The sequence below is a fragment of the Nymphaea colorata genome, chromosome 3 (genome assembly GCF_008831285.2).
Source record: "Nymphaea colorata isolate Beijing-Zhang1983 chromosome 3, ASM883128v2, whole genome shotgun sequence".
NCBI lineage: Eukaryota > Viridiplantae > Streptophyta > Magnoliopsida > Nymphaeales > Nymphaeaceae > Nymphaea > Nymphaea colorata.
The window spans coordinates 1,166,991-1,188,975 of record NC_045140.1 but is presented as its reverse complement, the minus strand read 5'-3'; the positions used below and the strand labels follow the sequence as shown (position 1 = coordinate 1,188,975).

The following is a 21,985-nucleotide window of genomic DNA, read 5'->3' as shown; positions in this document are numbered from 1 at the left end:
TGGCATGACCACACATCTTGAGCTAACACTATCTCTGCCATCAAATATGGAACGATAAACAAATGATATAAATATTTGGAACTTACCTCAAATCGCTTTCCAAATGAATGTACGTAAATTCGAATTCGAATGCAACTCTTTTTCGTCTCGGCGCCAATGGCACAAAGAGACAACGCTTCCAACGAAGAAACCAGATATCATCTCTACCTTTCGTGCAAGAGACTACCATTCTCTTCGTTATGCTCTCTCTCTCTCTCTCTCTCTTGCTAGATACGATGTTAAGGATGATGTAGACAGTCTGGTGAAGAACCAGAACAATAGTGGCTATGATGGTTGGTCACATGAGCAGGTACCAACCATACCACAATGACAACAAAGGATCTTACTGATAGCGAATAAGTAATCCAACCATATAAAACACAAATATGCAAAGAACAGTAGGAAACGTTAGTTATCGGTTCCATTTCTCTTAAAAAGTTTGGTTATACAGATTCGATCTACACATGATTTTTTGTAATAATCACTTGATAAATCATCCAAGCACAAAGCAAATACGCTTTTAAATCCCTCACCAAAAGAGGACTTTTTCTTTTCAGAAGAAAAGAAGCCATTCAAGTCGGGAATCATGGCATTGAAAAATGACAAACGCTTCTGCAGGAATGATTGCTGAAAAACCCAATCGACTAGGTGCAAATGGTATCGCACATATTTTCAAGGATCAAGTGACAGTATTGAAGATGTAAGAAAACAATCTATAAGTAACCAGTCAGCCACACCAAGGACGTGTTCATAATCATAATCAACACCATCAATGACCGAGCAGGGGATGATGATGATCATAGACAGGGATATGCTGGTGGCTGTGGATCATATACCGAGAATCATTATGATAAGGAGGAAGATACTGTTGTGGATGATGAAGCACGAACCTGAAAGGAAATGATAAAAGATGGTTCCGATGACACGATGAGGATGATGACACAATTGATGTAACGAACATGGATGCCATTACAAAATTGGAAACAGCAAAGGCAGTTGGAAAAACACAAATTTACAGCAAGAAGCCTAAAAGAATAATTTTCTATTCATTAACGCTGTTAAACTGAACCAATGCCCACATTGGCGTCTACATGTGATGCTACACTAAGCAGATAAGCCACCAACAAAATCAGCATTCACATCAATTACGAGATCCTTCAATGTGGCAGCAGCACAAGTGGAATGAGTTGGTCTGGTTCAGCTTGTAATATGAAAGTCCACCATCAACAAACCCTCTCAACACTGTCCAAACACATTACACGTGCACAGTTACAAACCAAACGTCACAAGCTCCTCAAAAGAGTACCACACACTGAGATTACCACACACTGAGATTGCAAACAAATGGAGAATGAAGGTACCATGTATTGTATAAAAACGCGTCTTCACAAGTGTTTGTGTGTGTGTGCATGTGTGGTGGTGAGGAGAAGGAGAAAGGGGGGGGGAGGTGGTGGAGAGGGAGAGGGAGGAGGGAAGAAGTGGGGCGGGAGGGAGAGAGAGAGATTACCAATTAAGAGGGTTTAGTCTTCCGGCCTATTTGAGATACACGCTTTAAATCTTGGACACGTGTCCGCATCTCTCTGCCATATAATGAGCAGATTAACAGATGAAGACATATGTACATTAATAGATACTGCAATAAAGTTAGTACCTTTGGTACAGATACACGATGACGTAGAACAGTGGTAGCAGTATCAAAATCAATATGCATATGGCCAAATAGAAAACACTCGTTTGCTTCTGCAAATGCAAAAAAGACGGCCATTCAACCTTCCACAGCTAATAAATCAAACTTCAAATACAATGCTTCCATCAAACATCAGTTACAAAAGAAACATATGAAATTATCAGGAAGCTATTACCCGGCTTCCTCTAGAGAAAGGTTTGTGCATCCCATTGCATGCATGAGCATCACAGAATTGCCGCAGAAAAAATTCTGTAGGTAGTTGGTTTTTTAGTCCAAAGTGAAGTGGCGATTCAAAACTAATAGTGGCAGGTAACTAAAATACCATGAAGCCGACTGGCTGAGCGACCCCCACTTATAGGAAAACAATCATTTGCTAGACTCTGCAATAAGGAAAAAATGCTAAGCGCATAGTCATACTGGTTCCAGAAATACAAAAGTGTAGCTAAAAACCTCACAAAGATGGCGGTTTTTTGCAGCAGCAGCAGGATTACATTTAGTCTTCTGAAGCTTGGAGTTGCTCATCATGTCACAGTGTAATGCCCCACATAAATCTGCCAAGCAATGACCTTGGCTCTGAATTTTGAACAGCAATCATTTTCAATACACTATAAGAATTGTTTTAACAGAAAATAAACAGAAGCTTAATTATCACAAAGTTAAATGTTAAAGCAGCAAAGCCAAATCTATAAAATCATCACATTTTCTATGGCATCTGAAGCAGAGTGATATTTTTAAATATACCAAGCCACTGATATGCGATATTGGAGGACTTTAAAGGTAGTGACAATTATTGGAGATTTTAATGTCTGAACAAGTTAACAATGTGATAGCATCATGAAAATTATAAGTTTTAAAAGTCTGGGCTTTTGCAGTTTAAAAAAATAAAGTGTTTTCCCTATTGCCCTAAGGTATAGGCTCCTCTCTTTCTCGGTAAGGTTTAAAAGTACCAAGATTTATTAAGAGGCTCTAACATCTCAATGATTTGTCCCATTTAATTATAGCCAAGACTGACACCTTTGACTGATAAAAAATGATCAATAGTCCACTGTTAAAATACGTTTTACCTTCCTTCCTTCATATATATATATATATATATAGAGAGAGAGAGAGAGAGCAAATTGGTAGGTTCCAGTCCCTTATATGTTAGACTGGCAAATAATCATCTGAACCATTGATTTTTCAAGATTGAAGGTTGAGACAAAAGAGACGAGGTATTTCCGTGATCTAGTGTTAGTTCATAACTTTTTCTTCTTCCTTTTCTTGTAACTGTCAACAAGGAAAAAATAGAAGACTAAGATGGTTCTTTGTGAGTCTAGCACCTAAGGGCTGGCACCAATTTTTCTATGTAATTGTATATGTACGTTACTTGTGTATGTGTATCACAAAATATTCCTTACATGCTGAACATATATGTATAAATACATATTGCCCAAGCCTCTTTGTATTTTCTTTTCTGTTTTCCTGATCTTTATTTTTCTTCTTTTTGTATTTCTGTTCAGCTAATTAATGGTTGACTCTGAGCTAGCCACCGGATAGCAGCCTAGCTCCAATGGCAATTTTTTAGATGTTGGAGCTTACTGAACAGCTACCTCCTCCCCTTCTTTTGTTGTATATATAGGGAGCGGACCCCTCCCTTAGAATATGGCTTTCAATACCATTCGTAATAGTGATTTAGTGGATGAGTATTCAGATTTGCTTGTGTGTGTTCTCTAAGATTATTTTTTGAGAGCGTTAAGAGTTTCTTTTCAAGGTTGTGAAAAGTGAACACCTATTGTTGTGTGTTTGGTTCCTTGTGAATCTTGTCATGTGCCTTCTTGTTCCATCTCATTACATCGTATCAGAGCAAAGATTGTGCTTTGCATGACAAGTTGTGGCTGCCCAAAAGGCAGCATGTTCATCAAAGGAAGTTCTTCTCCATGCTTAAAGGGGTGTCTTCTTTGGTCCCAAAGGCTCTATCTAAATATTAGTACAAGTTTGTTGATTGTTTCATCATGGGAGATCAAAAGATTGGTACCATGTTTTCCTAAACTTACTACTGACAATTATGTTACATTGGCCTCTCACATGGAACATCCCAGTGGTAGAAAAGGTCGTTGGAGACAAAATGAGCCCAAGCTTGTGCTACCAAAGAAGTTGATGGAAAAGCAACCCATTTGATGGTAATGACAGGATAAATCCATAATCAATCATGAGAATAAATGGAATACTTGGACATGGACCACCATAAAGTTGTGCCAATTTTTTTAATGGAGTTGGAATAAATATTAGTGTATTTTTGGCAAATTTAAATTGGTACTTACGCATGGATTTATCTCAAAGAGGTTCACAACATGACAAATGTGAAAGTGTTAATCTTCAAGAATGTATTATGAACATGCAACAAGAAGATACATCAGTAAGAGATTGTCTCGGAGCTCTTAACTTTGGGTGGGATTGCTCTTTACAAACCCAAGTGGCACGATCCAGATATATGGTCCTTCATCATTAACAATTGAAAGAAGAAAAGTTTGATAAATATGTTATTGACCTAAGCCTGAATTTGCTGAAGTAACACATGCCCCTACCATCTAAGAAGCTACTGCTAAACTAATTATGGAAGAAAAGAGATCCAACACAACAGCCAAAATTTGATAGTATTGCTATAGCTACAAAACCTAGACCGAATTATAAAGCTCATAGCCTCCCTCACTTTATGCAAAATTATGATTTATCCAAAAAAATAATTTGTTACGTATGTGGAGAAGCAGGTCATATCAAGCCAAGGTGTTCAGGGCTTAAGATAAAAGAAACTTCAAACTCAAGAAAGTTGTGGCAAAATCAACTCATGAAGGATCAAATCAACTATAATTGGATCAAAGTCCTTGGCTCAACTTATGGAGGCTCTTCAGCCACTCACTGAAAGCAACCCATCCATTTTGAGTTGTTATTCTACTTTGACTCCTTCAGAAATGTATACTTTGGCTTTTGGATTTGAGAAGATTGTTTCTTACACCGCAAATGGAGAAATTTTCACCAAATGCTTCAATCAATCATTTGTCTGAACTCGCTATTGGTTTTAATGAGCACCCCATAAAGTTAAAACATTAGAAACTTTGTAAAGTACTCTAAATACTTAAACTCTTTTTAAGATTCACATATTAGGTATATTCCGAAATTAAACTTATATCTTTGATTAGCTTCTCTAATAGCCAACCATGGAATGAAATATCAGTTTCTCATCCATGAATTGTGTTATACAGAATCATCAATCCAGGAACCTAAGTGGAGAAGGCTCTAAGAGACATCATTACTTCATGGATCTTTTAGACCTATCAATGACTTTTTCAAATGCTGCCAAAAGAAATTATTTGCATCTTTGACATCAAAGATTTGGTTACTCTTAACATTTGGAAATTTTCTTATATCCTTTTCTTGAAAGAACATTGTAAAGACAATTTTGTATGTCGTCATTGCATGATGGAGAAAATGAAAAATTTACTTTGTCTAATGGAAACTTTTGCATCAGAAAGCCTTTCGAACTTGCTCATTCCAATTTTACTTTGTCTAATGGAAACTTTTGCATCAGAAAGCCTTTCGAACTTGCTCATTCCAATTTTCAGTTTTCCTCTCATAGTATCTAATTCTTATCATGTGATATTCATTGCTGATTTCACTTTTGGATTTATTTTCTCAAACTAAAATTTGAATTTTTTTTTTACCTTTAAAATACTTCACAATATCATTAAAATACAATTAGGTCCACCATTGGGATTTTAAGAACTGACTTGAGGAATATCTTTCGAATGAATTTAAAACATAATGAAACATTACAACACCGAACATGTTCAGTATTCCCCTAATAAAATGGGCTTGCAGAAAGAAAACATAAACATATAAATAGACAGCACAAGAACTTTACTTATTTCAAGAGAAGACCCAAAGAACTTTTGGCCAAAGGTGCTCTTGCTTTGTCATATTAAATTAACAAAACATCCTCAAAAACCTTGAATGGTTTTCCATCGTTTGGAAATTTTGACAACAATTTTGGAAGGCTTAAAATTTCTAGCTATGTCACAGAGACTCTTAAAATAGCAGCCACACTCATGTTGACACAATGTCGGCATAGGTGCAAGTGCACATGCAGCTCGAACAATGCATTGGACAGAGTCAACGTGCGTCTGATGTGGTTAGTGGATGTGGGTGTGAATGCAGCTCTATCGTAGAAGTGGACGCGGTCAACGTGCGTTTAGTGCAGTCAGCCACACCAGACCAACTTCGTGTTTCATTGTCATGCTCCTCACTTGCATCCACAGTGAGTTGGGCGCAATCAGGTCACATCGAGCACAAAAGTGTCCTATTAAAAAAATTGAATGTGTCAGGAGTTAGGTTTCAATTCAAAAGGGTTTTTTGATCGAACCCCTATCCCCTGCAGTCTGTTCCACTTCTTCAATGCTGCCAACCGTCTCTGATTTTCTGGCAAATATCTGCAGCATCCTCATCCAATGGCCATCTCCCAAATTGCAACCTCCCTTCCAGTGAGCTTCCTTACACCTCCAACGCTCCATGTGTAAGTAACATCTTCCTCTCTCATTCCCTACAACCGGCACCAAACCCCCACCCCAACCCTTCTTTTTTCCTACTTTCCCTTCCATTTCTCCCCACATAGTCATAACCCCCCTTGTCATGTATGTGTCTCATAAAAGGACAACAATCATCCTTTCCAAAGGATAACATAGGTGTCTCTTTTTAAAAGAAGACATCCTATCACTCTTTTAGAAAGGACAACAAGGGTGCCTATTTTTAAAATGGCGATGATCTAGACATTGATTTGAAAAATGCCTTTCTATTTTGTATGCAATTTTGGACTAAAGTATATTTACTATAGAATTTTATTTATAATAAAAAATATTGACTAAAAGTTTAAGAAAAGAAATACATACAAATAGATCTATAAAATAATTAAATAACTACAAAACAGGTTCAAGTTTTTTAAAAACTGCTGCATACGCAACTGCATCTGCACCCACATCAGCACTGGCAATTGGCACCCATGTGACATAGATCTTTGGATGCAATTATTTTGTTCCAATGGATGAAAAGATATGCTTTCCTCAAAGGTCATTCCATATGTTTTTTTGGGCTACTTGGAAACTCAAAAAGGATATAAGTGTTATGACTTAGAAAAAAAAAAGTTGTATCTTCCAAGAAAGGCAACTTTTGTTGAGAATAAAAATGGTTTCCAAGAAAATAAATCAAGAGTCACGATTAATGTTTATCATTTGGCTTGTTGCCTAGACATGATGAGAATGATGTTCAAGAAAATAATGATTCATATAGTTTGGGTAACGAACTTGATGATAATATTTTCCTATTAACATGAAACCCTCAAAATATCTTCAACTTGCAATATGAAACGTATTTCATGAAACTTATAATAAAATCTTAAATATCTAAATTCCAACCTTAGAAGATCTACAAGGATCACTGAAAGGTTTGCCTCTTATGATTCAACAAGTTAAAGATTTTTCTAAAATGGAATTTGAGACAACCAGGATTAGTAGCCTATGTTACATGGATACTTCAGTGGGCATAAAGGGTCCACGTCCTTCACTTCTGGATACCGACACCGACACTCCTTCAGGACTTCTAGATGGGTCATGCTTTTCCTTTTTTCCTTATTTGATAGAAAAGGAAGCTCTTCCTTTCTATTACATTAGAAGAAAGAGAAGGCAAGGGCTGAGGTGCTACCTCCATATATATATCCTATTTTTTAATCTTTTCAGAGTCCGACACTCACGTAAGCTGTTGGATACTCAAACTCGTGTCAGCATGCAAGCAACATATTTTAGTAACGCACAATGGATAACCCCCTATGACATTTTCAGATGGTAGGGAGAATGACTCTTCTGCAATTTTTTCTGTCGATAACTTTAATGTGGAGTGAAAACATAATTTTTCGTCCTAAACATTAACTTTAACCTATAACTTCAAGAAGGAAGTTATGTTGGAAAAGGACACAAAATTAAGAAGAACCAGAAGTAAGCAAAAAAGGGAAAATAAAAATGAAGCTATTCAAATATAAATTCAAGAAATAACAAATTAACAATCAAGTTTTGGATACACCATTTTTGCAACCTTGAATCACTACCAACACCCACCTCCCATCAGAAAGATTATAGATAATACCGCAAATTAGCCTCTAAAAGTGACATAAACATAGTCTTGAAAAGTAAAAACTTATATACCAATCACCATTCGAGAAAGAAAAGGCTTCGCTTCCGTCAGCTAGCATTTTTGTTGTTTCTCCAGAAAAACAAAAAACGCATAAGAAACATACTATAATAAAGTAAGAGACGTACATCATTCAGAAGGTTGGAGTGTCTGTTATCAAAGTGCTGATCTAGATATGCTTCTGTAAGAAATCTCTTCTTACAGAAGCCACAGCGCCACTCATTGATGTCAACATGCACCTTGTGCTGCTCCTGCTCTCTAAACATGTCATTATCAGGATGAAGCCTGCAATTAGTTGATAGAAGATATTTCTCTTGCTCCACAAAGGGCATCAAATACTGGACAATGCAAACCAAAGAATGCTGCGGATTAATTAATTACGACAAAGTTCCAGTGGGTCACTATTCAAAACCAGCTCTAAAACTATGTTGTGACAGGATAATACCTGCTCAATTATGTCTCGTGCAACCCTGCTCCTTTCTCTAGAGCAATGCACTTCATGGTGCTGCGCATTCTCTTCCTTAAGCGACCTAGTACATAAATTTCAACATATCAAATGCTGAATAAACGGTAGTAAGTACTTAATAAATGTGTTAAACCAGGGAACCAATAGCCCTGGGGAGACTGGTTAGCCATCATACCTCACAGTGTTAGATTCAATCACCTGAAAGATATCGGACCAATAAAGTCAATATTAGTACAGCATGAGAACGATAGATGATATTAAACATAAGACGACATAAATTGAGTTGCATAATAAAGAAAGAGAAATCAAACGAAGCCACTACGCTGACGGAACCAACTAAAGCTTAGTACTACGTATTCCTAGAAAACAGAGTATTCCTGCATAGCAGAACTACTGGAAAAGTGCAAGAATTTGACGGATGCAAGGAGTTTTCTTCTTCCATAGATGCTATCTTTCTCACACTAATTGCACAAAAATAAATCAAACATTGATTCTCTCTCTTCGTCTTCCCTGGACACAGGAAATTCTCAAGATTCAAGACAACAAGCATAAGCACAACCAACCAACACAAGTATTGCCTCAAAGCCTCAATTCATCAGAGCATTTAAAAAAAGAAAAAAAAACCACTAGAAAACCTTCCGTCCGACTGCTAAACCCAGTTTTTCTTCCTGGGTGTCCCTCATATTTCAGGGTATCCATCGAAGCAAGCAACCAACTGAAGATTACCGAAAATTCCCCAACCGAATAAGGTCAACGACATCACGAAGTCTATCAAGAAACAAACGAAAAAGATACCTGGTGTTGATGGTGGGAAAGAAAAGGCTGCTCATCCCCAACAGATTTGTGAAGCAGAAGAAAAAGAAAGAAGATGATTGATCTCCGGAACATTCCTTCTCGCAAAAACTCCAAAACACGAACATGGGGAGCGCGCCTCTCAACGCAAATCCCTTTATTCATTTGCGTAGCTCAGGCGAAAGCGCATAAAGACCGAACAGATCTTCTCCCTGCTAAGAACTGGTTGAGAAAAAAAAGGCGGCTGGTGAGTCAATAGCGAGCAACTTATGAAGGGCAGGTAGGCCATACGGCTAGGTTCACAGAGACACGAGAAAGGCCATCACAGGAACGCATTAGCAGGTCTCAGCTTCTGTAGAAGGGTGATCCCAAATCCTCCGAAAAATTCTGAGAAAGTAAAAAGGCAACATGTTATTCACAAAAAAAAAAAAAAAAAAAAATCGTTTCTTAGTTAGCTTATGTCCTGGTCCGGTACCATTGTAGCGTAAGATCAGTATGTCAATTGTAGAACAGAACAGGTGTCATCAGGGGTTTGTGATAAGGAGGGTCAGCTAATATCGGATCATTCTTGCTGTTTTTTTTATTATTATGTTTTGCAATTAAGCACATATATCAATCCCCAAAAAAGGGCACAAGAAGAGAAAAGAGATGGATGCTCTGAAAATATTTACATTAAAGTAGGTGATAAGACAGAGGAGGCATGGCCGAATGTTAGAATCAAAAACAGTTGTAGTAAGTATGGTTTTATGCATTAAAAATAAATAATGTTAATGGGCAGTTTTAAACCTATGTAAGTTTCTTTTACGTATAACACTAAGAAATCAAATAACAATACCTGTTATATATTCATGTGAAAAGTTTAAGTATAAACTAAGTATATATCAAAAATGTATAATTTGGACACTAAGTTGACTCAATCGAGCTATCCATTTTTCTTTTCAATTTTACATGTCTGACCACAACCGGAATCGAGATACTGTCCCTCCGTTCACATGTTTCAAAAATTGTCAAGGTCTTTTTTCTAGAAAACATAATCAAATTATTTCTAGTATTTAATCATTAAATTTAGAAACATTTTTTTATAATTTTTTGCATCATAGTTTGGGTAGCTTTTATACTGGAAAAAAGTACAATAAAAGGGCATTCAATAAGAAAAACATTATGTTTTCGGAACACATACACTTACAATACATGATTTAGAGATACCATGTTTTTTTGCTTTAGGGAACGGGATGCAAGCATCAATATTATTTCTAAATCCAACAACCAAACGCTGGACATAATCATTCTATGTTTTCTAAAACAAAAACATGATGATCTTGTGTCAAAGCAAAATGCGTTCCAAGAACACAATGTTCTTTTAAGGAGACATCCTCTAAAGACCCAATCCATTAAAGGCCTGATTTAGTTCTTCAATGGATTCCTTTTATGTTGATCGACTTAGAGCCACCAAAGAAATAGATCCATTAATTGCAACTGAACCCATTACATGTGTGGTTTTGGACGAATACGTCAATCTGAGTCATGTATGGGTCGTAGGTGTACAGGTACGACTTCTAAGGGTTTTGAAAGTTAAAATATTTTATTTTGCTTTTATGAGAAAAGAAGAATACTGCTATTGCTACAAATAATGCAACCTCTTCGTTTCACACACACACATATACAAACAAACATACATACACACACACACATATATATACTTACAACCTCTTCATTTCTCTTTTACATTGTCACCTGGTCACACTAGTGAGCATGCGAACTGCCTGTCATATAATTGTCTCACATATCTAACGATAAAGGTGACACGAGAAATATGACGATGATACAGACAATTGTCAAAGTGTTATGTCTATATTGCATTTATAAGCTGAGAAACTGAGAACTGAAACTCTATAAAATGCGTTTGGAACATCTAATCTTAAAATTTCTATTTGAAGGCTATACATTTTGACAGCTTGCAGTGCTATGTACGGCTGAATTTGTGATATAATTCGTAAATTAGAGGAGCAAAGGCCAAATAAAAGTGGCAGACATGGTGTGCGTGCGTGTGTGAGCATACATACATACATAATATATATATATATATATATATATATATATATATATATATATATATATATATATATATATATATATATATATATATATCCCTTTTCCATTTTCAAATTGTCGTCCTCTGGCTTAACATTTGTTAATTTACTGCAAACAAGTCAGAAGATGCTTAAACCCTGCAAGGTTCTTGCGGACGTGCCCTTCGAAGTGTCCGTGAATATTCGCTTAGACAAGGTGTCGCAGGAGTCAACTATGACAGCGGACTATGCACGACATTAAGCATCTACTGCTAATGGCTCGTGGGCATTGTCTTGGCTAGAACTCGGTATGGATCTGCACAAGAGACACTTCACGGATGGAACGTAAATTCCAAGCCCCTTTACACCTTTTCTGTCCAGTCCCCCAAGGTAATGTCAAACTCAGCCCCAGGTTCAACTGTAGCTAGATCCAGTTTACATGGGTAAAGTGCCTGGGCTGGCCGGACAGGGCGGCCCGCCTGCAAAGATTCAAGAACCCAGTAGCATCTTGGAAGAATACATGAATTTAGCCATACGTAATTGAGAAGGAAAAGGCAGGAGAAAGAATCACCTTTACAAGTCCTTTTTTTAAAATGTTTTGGTGACTCTTAATGGCCACACTTTTATTCTTCAACCTCAGAAAAACCTTTGTTTGTTGAGAATAATTGACTTGATAAAAAATGCATCAAGAACGAAATAAGAGAAGATTATGCCTATAACCCACCAAGGCCAAATTGAATGTTCAACACCTGTAGAAGGCACAGATCTCCTGGGCTGATTTGCGACTAGGAGAAACATAGTGTCGCATATAGATGATTAAACATGAATAAGTGATAAAATAGACCACCATGCTTTTTACAAGCTGTAAAGTCCAAACAGACAGATAGATTGATGATCTGACAATGAGCCTACAAAGATCAACCTGAAAATAGCAGCCCAAAGAAAAAACATATAAAGGAACAGAGAGTACGTCTCTATTTTGTTCACATCTTAAACCACTTTGGCTTCACAGGTTTCTTGACAACAGGCCGTGCTTCAGAAACTCCTTCGACAGGGATATCTTCTGCCACTGGCTCTGGTGAGGGCTGAACAGTTTCAGCTTGTTGAGTAACTGTACCAAGCCCAGCCAGAGCCATGATGTCATTGCGGAGGAAAGGTGTAGAACTTGCATCTCTGCCTTCTTCATCTGAACGAATGAATGGAAAGAGGATTAAGCGGTTAAGCAAAGTCTCCAAGGCAACCTGTTATAGAAGGTTAGATGTTCTAGTGTCGGGCAATAAAAATGATCTACATCATTTCCTGAATAAATATTCCTTGCTCGCTCTTTTCTTCTCTCCCTCATCTCTTCCTCTTCCACCCACCCTTTTATTAAACATCGGACAATCCTGTAATGGCATTTGGACCCACCATATTTGATCCTAACTCATCCAGGATAATGCAACTACGAATTGGAGGCCTGACAATCGTCAAAACCAGCAACATCAACTGCAAAACTTAACTTAAAACTAGACATGTGCCTCATGGAAAATAACAAAGATAACTGGAAAAGTTGAGCAATTTTAGCAAGCATACACATACGGTCGAGTGTTTTTCCTTTTAATGAGACATCAATTAGTTAACCTAACTGGTACAAAGGCAACAACAACAAAGCAAAGCTCCACAGCAGGTTGCAGGAAAAACCACTTGATGACTTAACAGTTAACAGTTTTATGGTAAGTGATATAATTTATACATCAAAATCAATGAAAAGTTGTTTGCACTTTGCAGCTTTCTTAAAGACAGACTAAGGCCTCTCAATTAACAATTACTATTCAGAACAGGTTTATGGACACAGGTCGAGTACCCTAGTTATGAGCTCCCAGGCTTCATGAACCAAATAAATCGAACAGTGTTACTTTGCCTGGGCCAGACAAATGTCACCTTTAGAAGTGCTTCTGAAAAGAACAAATAATCCAAGCCCACAGTTTCTGCGAACTGAACAGAGGACACACCACTAAACAGCTAAAGGGGCAAAGCACTCATCTTGAAAGCTGAGAAATGAAAATAAGATAGTTCATGTGCCTTATGCTCACAAACCCTTCTATCTAAATTTTCACTTTCGAAACTTTTAATTATGATGTGCCAACAGTTCTATCACACTAATTAATTCATGAAATTACCAAAATGACAATAGAAAAGTTTAAATGACACTAGAAAAGTTTTGGAAACCATTATGGTAGAACTTTCTAACACAACACAAAGAATTCTGACATAGTGAAATTGCAAAAATTTCTCAAATTCATTTCCGAAAAATATTCACCTTTTGGTAGATCATAAGAAAAATAAACGATAGCACCAGGAACAAATCCAACAGAAAAGAAATCCTTTGCCATGTCCTTGAGTTGCTGCTTCGGAGGAGTTATATCTGCAAAAGGGTATGGAAAAAACGATCTAGTTAAACAGAAATGGGCCAGCTTTGGATATAAAAAAATCATAAGACATGAACTTTAAGAAAAATGCAACACAGTGAAAGAAGCATTCTAGAAGTTTATCTACAACTTATGCTGGAGAAGAGAAGAAAAATTTGAGCAACTGGCAATTTTAGAGCTTGACATAAATGATAATTCTCCCATGCATAGAATAGCAAGCAGTGAAAACTGAAGCATCAACAGCAAACTTAAAGTTTGTTGAACTGAAGCAGTTAGAGGGTAACATAAGGCCCAAAAGGAACATCTCTCTCTCTCTCTCTCTCACACACACACACCCCCACCAAACCCCACACCCCCCACCCCCCAAAAAAGAATGCCATGTGGTCACGGCAGTCAGCACCCAAACCTATGGTTTGGTAGCTTAAAGAAAGGTAAGAAAAAAGGGAACAAGGTAAGAAAAAAGGGAACAACAGCCCCAAGAAATTGAAGGAGACAAATAAAAAATGTAATGAACTAAATGAACTTGGACAACCCACGTATCCAACCACAGACAGGGAAAAAACGGGATGGTAAAGGGAAGTAAATAAAAATCCAAAGAAAGCACATCAAAAGCAGAATCTTTCTGTAGAAGATTAATTCGCTAATCTGACAGGAGAAAACTTGCTTCAGGGTCTGAAAACAGAACAAATAAACAGAGATTTTTTTTTTTCCAAAGTTGCAAATAGATTATCAGGAAAAGAATAGACCAGATAGATTTCATGCAACGTCGCATCTCATGGTAAAAAAGTAGGATATCCATGAAAATTGAGAAAGAAATGTAGTTGCCACTACTGCTCTTGGAGGAGTCACAAAATATAGTGGCATATGGAATTCTGTGCACTGTTTGCAGGCTTGCAGCTCTACAGATATGAGACTCTCTCTCTCTCTAAAAGGGCCTTTCTAGTTCCCCCTAGTAACTGGATTCATGGGATCACACTTTATGACCCTAGAATTCCACATTTTGCAGTTGCATGTCCAATAAGATGTCAGGTTGGATTTTATACTTTTAAAGGGCCTATTTTGCTTCATATTGCTGATGGGAATCATGCAATCAGCCAAGCACCATTTCTGGTCCCTAGAGGTCTCCACTTTACCAGCATGGAGAAAAATCCAGATGGGGTTCATTTGCAACTTTAACACAAAGACGACAGGTTGGAAACAGTATGAAAATCGGCACGCAAGCCAGCCAACTTTTCCTGTTCATTCTATCCAGGTCCTTTTTTATTTTGTTTCTGCTGCGTTGGGGATTGATGTTAAAAGTTTCCTACAAACTAAGGCCTCTTCCACCCAAATAACCAGATCTAAATAGGTCATGTTATTTTATGGGTCCCAAAGTTTGTCCCAGATATGATCGTAGCAGTTCAGTTTATATAATGAACTTACAATCATAACATCACAAGTCAAGAACCCTTTTCACTGATTTTCCATTTACAGATTTACCAGATGGTTTACAACTAAAAACATATTATGCGTGCATATTTCATATCTAATGTCTCTTTCTCAAGTCAAAACCTATATACTGCACCATTAGACAGATTTAGAAATGCATTCTACCAAACTAAGTCACACAGGTAAGCCAAATAGGTCCAAATACTCGTGCAGTATGGCAGGTATGAGACATATGTACTCAGACACAGGCGGGTATGTTTGGCATAAGAATTAGCTATACCTTCCATACCCATGTCTATGTGACAGCTCTGAAATCAGAACTACTCAAAAGATCATGGCCAATAAAATCAAGAAACACAAGTAGCAAATAGCTACAACAGATTGCACTCGAAAAGAGGGCTAGTAATAGAATCTTAATACAGAATGAGCCATTCTGCATAAAGCAAACTGTGTGTGCCTCAAATGTAAAGAGGTACTCACAGATATAAAAAGGAATGTCCGGTTGAGCAATGATTTTCTTGACAAATTCCATAAGACTTGCAACAGTCTCTGTTGGATGAAATTTTGTTTCTACAATATATCCATCTGGGAAGCGAATCCGAATGACAGCCTGCAATATGTGAAAGTAAATTAGCAAGCTAGCAAGATAACAAGCAGAGTTTAAGGTGGATGGCCAAAATAAAACATGTTAATTTATTTTCAAACTAGTGAACCATTATGGCAGCTATCTGTATAGTATCATCTCTCTTAGAGAAGGACTTCTTGAACAGCTAAGAAGCACTAGAAGGCATACCTTAGTAAACTTTGATCTGCGAGCAGCCTCTTCCTCTTCTCGAATTTTCCGGGTCTTCAGGACTTTATCTGGGTAATCAGAAGATTCAGAACTAACTCAATAAAGTGCAAAAGATACATTATGAGTGATGACCTAATGAGCAATACATGTTACAAAAGCTGGAGATGACTTGGCAACAAGCCTCAATTCTTACCCCATGTCAAAAGCTACATATGAGTAAACCAACAGTAAGCTACCTAACAAGGGCTTGCAATTTTCAGTAGTCACCTATTCAGCCTAAAAAGTCATTAACGTTACAGTGATAAATGTACTCTCAGGCAGATGATAATATAGAGTCCAAGATAGAGGGAAGTATGAGACAGTCATGAGTCCACACTACCTTCCTTCCTACTTGACAAGATTCGGAAATAATCCTCTGCAGTAAATTCATAGAAATTATCTTCTTCATCTGTTGTAAACAAAAAATTCCAAATAAGAACATGGCTGTAGACAAATAAAAACAACAATTTATTTTATCCAACATTCAAACATTTAATCGTGGTTTACGATCAAATGTTTAGTTCCCAAGAGAAATACATGGTCCATACCACTATTTGATACCGAGACAGACGATGTTATATCAGAAGGCATAATGCTAGCTGAGTTCCTAAATACACGAATATCTCGTCCAAGTTCTTCTGCCATAGAAACAAGCTTGACCTAAAGAGACCGAAGTACAAATTAATATGTAACTCTTTTTTTGAAGTACAAAGAACCACCATGACAAACTAGTAATCAACTTGGATTCAGAGAAAATCACAGAGGATTGCATATTCACTGCATGCAAGCTGAAGAAAAGGAGATAAAAAAAAAGTGAAACTTTCAAAGCATTTAGACAGTGAATCATGTGAACAGGTGAGGGTGATGTTTACCAAGCAAGCAATGTAATGCTGCATGTGAAGAATCTTTTATAAATGCGTATCTATGTGGGACAACACAGATCTTGAATGTACATGTATATTATGATGAAGGTTGTGTAAACAAAGTGTGTATTAAGACGTTGTAAAACGTGTAATACAATGTCGTAACCTGCATTGGGCAAGGCCAAAGTTGTAATGTAAGGTAGCCTAATATAACTTAACATAAAAAATGCAATTTTTATTTTTTAATATTACAAAACACAAAATAACCAAAACACAGATAAATGTGAAAATAGGATAAAATGCTCCTTATAGAAAACAGGAATTAGACGAAACAAAATAACAAGCACATGCTACTCTTCCTTAGCAACAACTAAAATTTAAAATTGACAACTTATGCTGTCAACGCGTAGATGGATGTCACATAGATAAGTTTTATTGTGTATAACTTACTCCTTGGAGTCTTGCAACGACTTACTGGCCATGAAAGTTGAAATGTTCTATTTTGGAGGATAGACATAGTCTCTTATACAAAAAAGATCAAAGCGTATTTCATGGAAAGAACTAATTCCTAAATTTTATTTTATTTTTTACTATAAATGTACAAGAATGCCTTTCGTGACAAACTTAATATTCAGCCTTAAGGAATTTATGCAACTTTAGGTTCAAAAAACTTTCTTTGCTTTCTGGTATTGTATTGTAATTTAAGACATAGGGACATAGCGTACCATAAGTTACCCCCAACAGGCTGATACATTATACGGACATGCTAAAACTAGCTTCTCAGTATAGTGACACCCTTCAACTAGTTTCAGGGTTGCAACATGCCACTTTTCTTAAATCCTATGTTATTTGAAAATATGATATGAATCTGCTAACAACACTAGCTTAACATGTGTCAAAGCAAGATTTTCTTCATTAAGTTCACAAAAGAGCACAAGAAAGAAAAAAACTTGAAAGTTGAAACAAGAACAAAGAGTGCTAGGAAGACTATTTTCTGCACGCAAACACTGTTTAGGCCAATTAATTTTTCCAAGAAACATAATAATGTTTAACCTGCCCACCACAAAGTACAGATTCCATAACTGAGGCCCTAGATACAATTGTGAAGCCTACTCTCAGTCACTTCGATAGTCCACCACAGAAAGTTTCTGTACCCTAGAAATTGAGAAACCTTCTTCTGTCTGGATTAAACTGCAAATTTTCCATACTGACACATCTATCAGAACTCAAAACGCATTAATGCTACGACATACGTTCATAATTGACTGCTTGACCATGTTACTTTGTTAGAAGTACGCTTCTTGCCAACCAGTCTAGTCCTAGAACAGAAATCGCTTCTTGGTTTAAGCCGTTTTTCCAGATATGGGACATACAAGCGAGATACAAGCTTCTTTGTCCTGCCTTGTATGTTTTTCTTCCAGACAAATAAAAGCCAAAAAATCTCCAGCAATTTTTGTACGAGTATGAGTCTATACCTTTCAAAGAAGCTGTGACGAGTTGAGTCTAAGCTTTCATTTGTCGAAAAATAATAGGCTACCAATATTTGATAGTTTTCCTTGACCTTCAGATCTACTCATGGTCATCCATTCAACTATCCAACCAAATTGAAAGCATCACATGATCCGATTCCATGTCAAGAACAGGAGATTTTACAAAATTGAATTGTAAACGAATCCAACATACAGTTCTCTTTCTGTTACCTATGTCGTGGATTTGATGTTAAATCACCTGCACTAATGACACTAAACTCAAACATGTTGGTTAAGGGGCAAAAGAAGAAAGCTCCTTTCTATTCGGCCTTTAAGAATTTATTCCCAGAAACCAATAACCAGTAGCCTTTGTCGATCCATAAAGATAAAATGAACTTTCACGAAACGTAGACTGAAATCCCATCAAAATTAATCAAAACTCAGCTACTGTTTATTATCGGAAAAACATCCAACAAGCACAAAAGTCTCAATTAAATGCCACCAACAAGCACCCATGGGAAAAATGAGTACCCGAAAAATGAACCGGGAGGAAAACAACCCAATAATGAATCTCCATACAGAAAAGAAGAAACTCATCAACGTCATCAACTTCTAATTGAAAAAACCCAACAGCAGCGGGCTCAAAGGGAAGGCGGCGTAGTCAAATTGCAAGCCAAACACGGAAAAATAAAGGGAGGAGATCAAAGGAAAGAAGAAATGGAGAAACCTGAGCATTCTCGTCTGCTTCCATGGAATCGATCGACCAGCAGAAGCGTTTCTTCTCTCTGATGTATTCTTCCCTCATTGTGCAAGTTACAGAAATGCTCTTTTCTTATATATTACCACGGAGGGACGTGGCTTTCTACGGCAGCGCCTAGCAGCTTTACCAAACTAGAGAAATGGATTTGGATCCACTTTGGTGGTTCGAATCTTAAGCTGACATTGGACCGAATTGGACTATATTTAGTTGGCCGTGGTGAAATAATGGATATCCAAATCCCTTGAGATTCGGCTTAATATGTGTGTGTGTGTGTGCGCGCCACGTGTGAGGTTGTGTGTGTGTGTGTTGGGAGGAATGTCTAAATTACAATCCATCATTTGGTTTGAATAAAATCCAAGGTCAGATTCAATGAAAAGAAAGTGGTATGCGGTTAATGATTATACTTTGTTTTGGTATAAAGTTTTATTTACACAATTATTTGGGTGTAAGTTCTAATAGAGTTCATGTAACATGACTTTATATTTAATTTCTACCTATATGCAGTCTCAATTTGAATTTTCCGCCGCCCCATTGTTGGTTCCTACCATCAGCAGAGGGATACGTATGAACCACGCACTTTAATTAGTTCTTCACTATTTTCTTTAGAATTTGACTATATGAATGCAATTTAATTCATTCATTTAGTAGAAACATATGCCCTTTTAAGACTGCTTTTTGGTTCGTCCAAGTAGTCAACGCAGTCTTGTGATGGAATTTCACTTCTATTTGTATTGCGTAGTCATACAAAATATACTGTTGTATGGTGTAAGTTCGTGTTCAGCTTTGAAAGGAATGAAATTGAGTTGGATTTGCCGACGAATTCTTCCTTTTTTAGATGCATGTTGTAATCACATTTATTCGATGAGATAATACTCTTTGATCATAACATAAACATTTGTTTATTAGCGTGAGCTGGGTTGGCCGAAACTTTGATCCAACTCGCAAGCCTGAAACATAGTGACTACTGGCGAACAATCAACCAGTAATCGCGTCGGATTTGATCTCTGTCCGGTGCTTTAGGCACAGTCACTGTAAGAACTCCGTTCTCCATGGCGGCCTTCATTTGATCCACCATCACGTTCTCCGGCAGCCTGAATCGCCGGAGGAACTTGCCGCTGCTTCTCTCCAATCGGTGCCACTTTTCGTTCTTCTCCTCGCTCTCTCTTCTCCTCTCCCCGCTTATCTTGAGCACCTTTCCTTCTTCAAGCTCTACCTTCACTTCTTCCTTCTTCAGTCCAGGCAGGTCGGCCTTGAAGACGTGGGCTTCGGGCGTCTCCTTCCAGTCGATCCGAGTGTTGGCGATTGCGGAGGCGTCACTCGCGAAAGCTTGTAAAGAAGGGGACGAAACAGAGTTGCGGAAGAGACCATCGAAGGGATCCCAGATGTCCATCGAGAAGGGATCGGTTCGTCGGCCGAAGATGGACGAAGTCAGAGCCATTGCTGCAAGGTCGATGGTGCTTGCTCTTTCTGAATGGAGAAAGGAAAGAAGACGATGAGTTACAACAATGGTAGAAATTCTAAGCTTTTGAGTCGTCTAGTGGTGGGAGATGTCAACTTGCAAAGCTTGTTTCCGATGAGAAACTAGCAGTCGAGAAGACGTACTTACAGGCAAGCAACGCGAGAGCGAGAGAGAGAGATAGAGAGAGAGAGAGAGACGTAAAAGAGTCTGGAGAAGAAGAAGAAAAAGAAGAAGAAGAAGAAGTGGGAGAGTTGCAGAAATGTCCGGACGCTTCGAGGTAGAAAAAGTTGAGGTTCGGCTTCGAGGGGTCTCGAGACAATGTGGGCCCCAGGTTGTTCACGTGGACGAGTGTGTGGGAACTCGCATTTGATATCACCCTTTTTCAGTCATATTGGTTGCAACATGAAAAATTGCACCTTCAACTCTACAACTTAGAACGAAATACCTGAAACACCCGTTGACCAAACTTGAATTTTGTTTTTCGTATATTTTCAGAAAAAATGACATTATATATTTTAGAAACACCATAATCCATTTTTATTTCTTTATTATCGAAGAATTTTCACCTTCGCCTACTTGTACTTTCCTGATTATTTTTTTTTTTGGATATATTCTTAGTCATTCTCCAAAAGTCTTAACGTATAGAAATTGTACCCACAAATTTCATTCAACTGCCTGCCATATATATATATATATATTATATATGAATAAATGCATCGATTCGAACGGCTGAATCAAAATATTTGTTTCGGACATGATCTTGCTGTTGTTATTTTTGTCCTTCAAAAGTTAAGGCTCAGTATAAGGAACTGTTGTTCATGATGCAAAGGGGAGGGCGTCAGTGAAGATGTGATTGAGTAGCACAACCAGAAATGGCGCCGCAGAAAAGATTAAGTTCCTCCGTCTAAGGTTTGCTTGCTTATTAGCCTCAATTCAATTAAAGAGAGTTTGTTATTACATTGCGGTTGACAAACTCCCTGAAACAGTTTACTGATAAAATGCATGCACATTTTAAGTAAATCCGCCGCTGGGCTCGTCCTTGGTACTTCTAGTTTCTGGTGAAAAAATGGTGATACGGCATATGCCAAAGGAACTTATCAATGAGATGAAGGAAAAGTCTATCTTTCAAGAAATTGATAGCTTTCTGGGATCTCAACCTGTTGATCACAACTGGTCTACTGGAAAACTTCTTGAATGAGAACATCGATTGTTGAGAGTGGACTGAAATGGTACGTTGTTCCACAGCAAATATCATCTTGGTTGTCACCGGATGAAGATGCAGGGTAGGTGGTACCTCAGCTGAGATTTCTTACCACAAATAATTCATGATTTTAAGTTTAAAAAGTCAGTTCATAGATGGAGATAGATTCCAAGCATAAAGGGAAAAGCTTGCTGGAGATTCTTGCCTGCGTAGTTAAGTTTCTGGAGACTGGAGGAGGCATCATAAAGCTACTACGCGGTCCAAATTCATCCACTTAATTATTGTTGACGTTGAAAATGGGA

At 37.5% G+C, this 21,985-nt stretch overlaps 2 protein-coding genes and 1 pseudogene across 4 annotated transcripts; all 3 read right to left on the bottom strand.

Annotated features, from left to right (window-relative positions):
* Positions 1-575: 575 nt before the first annotated feature.
* Positions 576-9,573, bottom strand: LOC116251442 (uncharacterized). 3 transcript variants are annotated; one of them, XM_050077134.1, is made up of 10 exons: positions 9,198-9,573; positions 8,578-8,600; positions 8,382-8,466; positions 8,065-8,298; positions 2,177-2,299; positions 2,049-2,106; positions 1,902-1,975; positions 1,691-1,779; positions 1,547-1,619; positions 576-929 (listed from the first exon to the last, which is right to left on the bottom strand). In XM_050077134.1, exons 1-9 carry the CDS (start codon positions 9,357-9,359, stop codon positions 1,550-1,552), a joined length of 918 nt encoding a protein of 305 aa, XP_049933091.1. In that variant the 5' UTR covers positions 9,360-9,573; the 3' UTR covers positions 576-929; positions 1,547-1,549. The 3 variants fall into 3 exon arrangements, with proteins under 3 accessions (XP_049933091.1, XP_049933090.1, XP_031481583.1); XM_050077133.1 differs by lacking the exon at positions 576-929 and adding an exon at positions 991-1,281 and having other exon boundaries at positions 9,198-9,571; XM_031625723.2 differs by lacking the exon at positions 576-929 and adding an exon at positions 991-1,281 and having other exon boundaries at positions 8,065-8,274; positions 9,198-9,567.
* A 2,506-nt stretch (positions 9,574-12,079) lies between these two features.
* LOC116250757 (plant UBX domain-containing protein 1) lies at positions 12,080-19,147 on the bottom strand. Its single transcript, XM_031624676.2, has 7 exons — positions 18,991-19,147; positions 16,480-16,591; positions 16,272-16,340; positions 15,893-15,960; positions 15,580-15,709; positions 13,563-13,667; positions 12,080-12,449 (listed from the first exon to the last, which is right to left on the bottom strand). Exons 1-7 carry the CDS (start codon positions 19,066-19,068, stop codon positions 12,247-12,249), a joined length of 765 nt encoding a protein of 254 aa, XP_031480536.1. The 5' UTR covers positions 19,069-19,147; the 3' UTR covers positions 12,080-12,246.
* Positions 19,148-19,998: 851 nt separating this feature from the next.
* Positions 19,999-20,679, bottom strand: LOC116250758 (18.1 kDa class I heat shock protein-like; annotated as a pseudogene).
* Between the last annotated feature and the right edge of the window lie 1,306 nt (positions 20,680-21,985).